The sequence below is a fragment of the Ziziphus jujuba genome, chromosome 4 (assembly GCF_031755915.1).
Source record: "Ziziphus jujuba cultivar Dongzao chromosome 4, ASM3175591v1".
Classification (NCBI taxonomy): Eukaryota; Viridiplantae; Streptophyta; class Magnoliopsida; order Rosales; family Rhamnaceae; genus Ziziphus; species Ziziphus jujuba.
In genome coordinates this window covers 4,058,928-4,066,782 of record NC_083382.1, presented here as the reverse complement: position 1 = coordinate 4,066,782, position 7,855 = coordinate 4,058,928, and the positions used below count along the sequence as shown (strand labels likewise).

Genomic DNA, 7,855 nt, shown 5'->3' with positions numbered 1-7,855 from the left:
ATTTGATAAATCCCAATTATTTTGTTCTATTTATTTATTAATATATATAACTGAAAGAAAATGTTAAAATTAAAACAAAATAATACAATTGAAACCGTACATTTCGAACATTATCTTGCATATTAGACGCAGTTAATCCAATAGTGCATAAAAGTTTCATTTTTAAAAAGTTTTTGAAGTTGCAACTTTAAGGAACTTTAATTAATTAAGGATAAGCATTAATTCACCGCAAGAAAATTGAATCGGCTATTTGTCAAAGTTTTTGGTATATGTATTTTTTGTTTTTGGTCAGAAAGTTTTTGACATATGAAACATTCCTTCATATATATATAATTATGATTAATTACAAGTTGTAGGATCAGGATAAGCGATGTCCAATCAGCTGCCAAAAAACGATTGTTTAAGGGGGAAAAAAAATAATAATTGGGTTGTTGATGGATTGTTTAGTAAAGGAAGTATTCAATTGGAATTTGTTTCTTTTTGACAAAATAAAAATAAAAATAAAATAAAAGAATTTAAAATTGCGTTTTTGGAAAACATTAAATTATAATAATTCTTAAGACTATTTTCAATGTCCATTGGAAATAGGTAAGCATACGCGGCGCCAGCCTATGAATTTTTTTCATTTTCTTTTTTTTTGAATATTCCTTCTTAGTTTAATCAGAGAGTTCTTATCTGCAATTAAAAACAAACACTTCCTCTTCTTCCTCTATATATAAATATAGATTGAAAGTAGGAATCAAAGCTAAAAACCCAAAATCAAAACATCCATAAAACACCACCTTCCGTACTAAATCAAATCTCAGCCATGGTGGCTTCCGATCTCTCCGTGATCCTTCCTCGAGTTCTCATAGTCTCCAGGCGTAGCGTTCGCAAGAACAAGTTTGTAGATTTCGTGGGTTCGTTCTCTTTTTCCCATGAAACCAAAACAGAGTTTTTTGATATTTGTTACATTTTATTTATTCTTTTTCATGTGTGTTTAATAGTCTAATCTATATATGATCTGCAGGCGAATATCATCTCGATCTTATAGTGGGCTATGGTGCAGTACCCGTTATTGTACCCCGAGTTTCAGGCGTCCATATGTTATTAGATAGCTTCGAACCCATCCATGGAGTTCTTCTCTGTGAAGGAGAAGATATCGATCCGTCTCTTTACGAAGCCGAAGTTTCAGGTCTTTCACCGGAAGAGTTGGAAGAAATCAGGAGACTTCACGCGAGCGATACCGCAATCGACAAAGAAAAGGACTCGATCGAATTGAGGCTTGCAAAGCTCTGCCTCGAAAGGAACATACCCTATTTGGGAATTTGCAGAGGCTCTCAGGTTTTGAATGTTGCATGCGGAGGTTCACTCTATTTGGACGTAGAGAAAGAGCTCTCCAAGAATTGCTTAGTTGGACAAAAAGTTGAACACATTGATTATGATAATTATGATGGTCATAGACATGTTGTGAAGGTGGTGGAAAATACCCCTTTGCATCATTGGTTTAAGGATTCTTTGCAAGAAGAAAAAATGGATATTTGGGTTAATAGTTATCATCATCAAGGAGTTAAAAGATTGGCAGAGAGATTTGTTCCAATGGCTTTTGCTCCTGATGGGCTAATTGAAGGTTTTTATGATCCTGATGCTTATAATCCTGAAGAGGGGAAGTTTATAATGGGTTTACAATTTCATCCTGAGAGAATGAGGAAGCCAGATTCTGAGGAATTTGATTATCCTGGTTGCCCATCTGCTTATCAGGTATAAATCTATGTCTAATTGTTTTTTTTTTTTCCCTTTATTAGAAATTTAATGTAAAAACATAGTAAAAATTGGCCCCATTGATGTTAAATTGGTTTTCTTGAACAGGAATTTGTAAAGGCAGTGATTGGATATCAGAAGAAGCTAAACAGCTCCATATCAGTACAAAAAGCTTTGAAGCTTGATCAAGAAATGGATAAGAAGAGAAAGAAAATTATCCGAAGTTTCTCACTTGCTAAGAATATTTACACCACTGGCCGAGGCACACATCTGGTTAATGAATCTGAGCTTGAAATAGGAGCAGATTTCCTTCAGGTATATTAACCTTCAGATAACCAAGTGTTTGATAGTTATCTTAATTAGTCTAAGTTAATCATCCATAGTATGAAATGTAATTTGCAGTCAAATACAGCATTGAGTCTGCAGCAAGAGAAGAGGTTGAAGCAAATGGGAGCAACAGTAAGAAATGGAGGTTCATACATAGAGAGATTGAAGATGAATGAGGAGAGAGAGAAAGTAGCAAAGAATGTGATGGGGAAAATGTCAGTGGAGCAGTTGTCTGATCTAATGTCTTTCTACCACATGATGGAGCAGATTTGCTCTGAAGTTTTGGAAAGAAAGCTAAATGGCATTGTACATGAGCAGCTTGGTTCTTGAACTTGTTGAACATATTTTTGGTGTATGATCTGGTTTTTTGGGGCATAGCATTTTGCTTTTGTTGTTGAAAAAGATTCACATGAATCTTGGTTGATGGGACCTATGTCTCTATCTTTCCTTTTGTTTGATTATTTTATTTTATTTTATATTTTATCTATTGCTTTAGTTTGTAGTTATTGAAAAAGGTGTAAAACTTTTCTGTTTGGTAAACTTGAACATGAAATAAGAAAGTTGTAGTTTCATGGCTCACTCCAACTCCACAGATAGTTGAAAAGAAATTTTATTCACATGGGGATAGGAAGTTGACAGATACTATGCTTCTACTCCAACTTTTCACCGTGAAAATTCACAACTAATGAAAAATTAAAAAACTAAAAATAAAAATTACCAAATAAAATGAGTAATAATAAAGGTTTTATGTAATTTCAGTTGAATGGCAGTTAACTATATGGTAAAAGTGATAAGTTAAACTTAAGAAAGGTTTATGGAATTCGTTATGTGGCACTCTGTTTTTTACACCACATCATGCATACATCATCTATACTAGCGTTGGGCCCCTTTTTTTTTTTTTTTTTTCAACTAGAAATAAATAGGTTCGTTTGTTGTTGTCACAATTAACATTGTTTGATAGCCTCTTTTTCGTTTTTTCCTTGGGTCAAATTTGGTTCATAAGTGGAAATTTCTAACATCCCTCATGAGGTACCAAATCTGTTGGGCTTCTTTAGTTGCAAACATCCCTCATGAATAGGGCCAAATCTGTTGGGCTTCTTCAATTGCAAACAGTATAGTTTTCTATTTTTTATTTTATTTTATTTTATTTTTGGTAATGCTAACGATATGATCTTGTCGTTATTGATATATTAGAGTTGGTGAAGATTTTTACTCCTCAATGGAGTTAAAAAAAAGAGCAAATACTCGGTGTGTGATTGTTAATCGTGTTAATTGTGTTTTGAGTCTAGTATGAAAGCCAAACCACTATCTTTTACAAAAACTCACTTATTGGTTTTAACTTTTAAGAATCTGAGCCACGTGATCCGCCCATGAAATTTTTTGTAAACTTTTATTTTTTGGGGGAAATTTTCGTAGCCTCAATCACAGTCAATTGCATCATTTGTGAGATTGATCATATGGTGTTCATCAATCAAAATACATACACATAAGACTGATTTGAGCCACTCTAGGCTAAGCTCTGTTGTCATTGAAAAGATATGAGCTTGTTGATGTTCAACTGGTTATTAAAAATGGTTATTGAATAACAAAGCTTGTTGAGGAAGAAGAAATGGCTATTTTGCTAGATTGTGCTTTATGGGATTAGATTTGATGACTCTGATGAGCCACACAAGGGAGAAACGAAGGGCAATGGGATACAGAACTGAAAAGACCTTGTTAACCTTCATTTCTGGGTCCAAAACATTTCGGTGCTACTTCTGTTAGAAAATAGACGATAAATAAATAAATAATTAATTAATTAATAAGAAGGAAAAGGGGTTTTTTTTTTTTTTTTTCTTTATAATTTAAAATAGTTTTCCTTTTCGCCCTGTGTCAGAGATTTTTCTAACTGACTCGATCTCTCTCAACTAGAAAAGAGATCTACATTGCATTGTTTTATGAGTTTGAAATTGAGAAATGTTTTGTTAAAAAAAAAAATAATAAATAAGGATTTAAAATGTAAATGACAATATAATTTAGGAATTAATAGTGTAAATATCCTTTAGATAAAAAAACTCAAATTAGTTCAATCCAAATAAAACATAATAAAAAAACTCAAATTAGTTCAATCCAAATAAAACATTCTAATAATAAATTTTGTTCCATAAAAAATCTAAACATAAAATAAATTCTGAAAGAATTTGAATTAAAAAATAAATTTTTAATTAAGTTTTGTTTTTACGCCTAACAATATTTATTTATTTTTAAATTTTTGAAGCGACTTTCTTTGAATGGTGACATACTATGCTGGTTCCTCGTCTAAACTTTTCTTTTAAAGATTATCAAGAATATATCTACTAAAAATTAAATGGACACGCCATTAGTGATTTAATTTCATTTAGATTGCGGATAATTTGGTACTTTGGGATACATCACGACGACTTTTTAACACTTTCTAACTCCAATTCGTACCTTTTTTCTTTTTTCTTTTTCTTTTTTTGTGTGCTTACTGCTAAAGCTTAATTAGGATGAATTTGCTCGTATTCATGATTATCTAACAGTCACATGCTCGTATTCATGATTATTTACTTAGCATATGTCACCAGTCGATAGGTTACACCAAATCGAGAATTGATATGAAAACTCTTAACAGAACCAGAAAGGTTTCCCCTAACAACTTGGAGCGGTAGATTGACTAACAGGACCAAATATCTAACTCAAAAAAAAAAAAAAAAAAAAAACCGGCATACGTCCTACCTATCTTTCGTTTTCAATTAAAAATGATATGATATTTTTTTATTTAATAGATAATATTTTAGACAATTTTTCTTCAATAGATTCTTTTTAAAATATTCTAAATGCTAATGTATAATTTTTTTAAATTATATATAATTAAAAAAATCAAAAACTCATGCAGGAGTTTTTTTTTTTAATAAAAATTAATAAAAATAAATAAAATGCTGATTCAGCATGTCTAACAAATAGACAATATCCTTCATAATTTTTTTTTTCTATTATATCAGCTTAACAGAATTAATACATAAAATCATTAGAGAAAATTTTTATAAAATCTTATTTATTTTTTTAATGTGATAAATAATTTTTAAATAAATAAAAAACTATAAATGTTCTTAGATAATCAAGCGATAATTTAGTCCATGTCAAACTGTACGTCAAATTCTAAGCAGAGATTAGTTTTCGTCTAGAGCAATCATGATAACCTTTCTCTAGTATTATTTATTTATTTATTTTCCAAAGGTATCATCTCTGAAGGAAAAAAATTACAACTTACAGTATTGCTATTAATTTTTTATTATTTGTTCAATAAAAAATTAATGTTTGATATTATTATGTGGACCCCGTGCCGCCTTCAACATTCATAATTTATTCATTGTCATAAATTGAGAATCAATAATTTTGCTGAGAAAATTAAGAATTAATAATTAGTCGAAGAAAAAACATTATAATTATAAACTAATAGGGAGACAGCCGATGATAAACTTTGTATCTATATATGATCGATGTTAGCCTTCAATCATGTCTCGGGCCTTCTATTTTGGGTCAAAGAACTACTACCATTTTCTTCTAGGGGTTATGAGATCGCTAGTCACTCTCACAATTCTACTCCTAATAAACATTTTTTCTCTCTTATTTGTTAATCTAAAGGACTTGTAAAAAATTAGTTATTTTGGTCGCTGCAACAGAACTAATTGGGGGTGAATTGGGCCCTTCAGATTAGTAGCGAGGTATGAAATGCATGCAAGTCTACATATATGAACCACACATTTAAATTATTAATCGCTTTAATTTACAATTTACTTATTAATAAATACATTCAATTATTTATAATTTGCCTGTATAGTATCCATTACAATCTTAATTTGCAAATTAAAAATTAATTAATTTGTTAGCGCTTTCCTACAATGTACCAAATATTCTTATTTGGTGAAATATTAATGAACTTTAAAATTAATTACACAATTCTTTTTTTTCCTTTATATTATCCAAAATTGCACAGTGCATTCGATACATATATATAAATAGTTGTTACTTTTGCATCCTGAGTTTGAGTTTGATTTGTCTCTGTGTGTGTTGTGTGTGTGTGTGTGTGTGTGTGTGTGTGTTATACACACCATAAATTTGTTTGCATTTGGAACTGAAGTTAGGATCATAATTCATCTTTCGTACGTGTGTTAATTTGGACTTACGTACGTCTCTTGAATTTTGACTATATTTCCGGAGTTACAAAACAAAATTTTTATATACTTCAATTAGATTAGCCTTCCTGGAGTACTAAAAATGTGAATAAACTTTTGTGTACCTTTTCTCTCGTCGTGTTCTTCTCTTCCTTGATCCTTATTGATTTATTGTCTTTTTGTCATTACTACTACTTTGCTATAGCTTTTGGCATCATATATTCCATGTCTAGGAGTCAATTGACATAATTTTTCTATATGTTGGTGAAGATTTCGATTTTTTGGAATGTCTTTCTAATACATACTCCTTAGATATCTTCACTTGCTGGTCATATCGATCAAAAATAGCCTTAAATTGAAGAGAAGAAAACAAATACATAAGAGCTAGGTTCCTTTAATTTCCACTTAGACAATGCAAATTCACCTTAATATTTTTTTTCCCAAAACCAACGAAATGTTTCCATTTCTTTTCCATCACTCTTCATTTCTCTTTCTCTTCCTGTGCTGACGATCCACGGTACATTAGCTGTGGTTTACCTTTTAACTGTGGAAACCTCAAACATCTCAACTACCCATTTTAGGGATCAAGCAGGCTTAACATTGCGGTCGTCCCGAGTTCGAACTCACTTGTCTAGACAAAATTCCACGAATCTCAATTTCGTCGAACACATACAGAGTTCTAGAAATGAGCCAATATGTCCGAACTCTCAAAGTTGCTAGGGAAGACTTCTGGGACACCATTTGTCCTTCGCATCTAGCCAACACAACTGTCGACTTCTCTTTTTGCACTTTTGGTTCCGGCCTTCGAAACTTGAGTCTATTAAACAGATGCAGTTTCTCTGTAGTGCTTCCGGAGTTATCTAGTCTGATTGCTTGCGATATAAACGCTACGAGCAATGTGTTGGTGGCCACGAGTGAGATTAGGATTGATCCGGGAGTTGAGAGTTGTAATAGCAGCGTTTTCGTTCCCGTGTTCGAATCGGCGGCTCAGGGTGTTGAAGTTAGGAATAAAACTGTCACTGATGCCTTGGATGAAGGTTTTGAATGGAGGTGGCAAATTGCTGGTTATCAGGTTGAATGTGAGGGACGTGAGAAATCAGGTGGAGGTTGTGGGTTTAATTCGAGTGAGAGCCGCTTCGTTTGCTTTTGTTTTGATCAACCAAATGCTCCATGTTCAACCAGACAAGGTACTTATTTACGATACAATTAACCATTCTTTTCAATCTTTCAGTAATTGGAAGTAGAATTAAAATCTCAATATCCTATGGTTTCGTGCTTACTTGATAGGGCAATATGTCTACAATACCTAAATATTTAGCATTATTGAGTCCCAATGTGAAATTTATAGATTGATAGTTAGTAACTATCAATAATTTCATTATTGTTTGAAAAAAAAAAAAAAAAAAAAAACAGTAATCTTGTTACAAGACTCTCTCCTAATGAACAGTATAGATAGGTAGGTAGATGGTAGCAAAGTTTACAGTAAACATTATAATAGGTCTGTAGCATCTTGAAGTTATATGAGTTCACATTTAAAATTAGCAAAAGATGCCACTATATCTAGATTCTAGATATATATAGGCTATCTTAATGTGTAGAAGTACAGTAGATTA

The 7,855-nt window shown here is 31.8% G+C and overlaps 1 protein-coding gene across 1 annotated transcript; it reads left to right on the top strand.

Moving 5' to 3' along the window:
- The first annotated feature begins 631 nt into the window (after nucleotides 1-631).
- On the top strand, nucleotides 632-2,646 carry LOC107416038 (putative glutamine amidotransferase GAT1_2.1). Its single transcript, XM_016024486.4, has 4 exons — nucleotides 632-899; nucleotides 1,010-1,740; nucleotides 1,849-2,055; nucleotides 2,143-2,646. Exons 1-4 carry the CDS (start codon nucleotides 809-811, stop codon nucleotides 2,395-2,397), a joined length of 1,284 nt encoding a protein of 427 aa, XP_015879972.3. The 5' UTR covers nucleotides 632-808; the 3' UTR covers nucleotides 2,398-2,646.
- The last annotated feature ends 5,209 nt before the right edge of the window (nucleotides 2,647-7,855 follow it).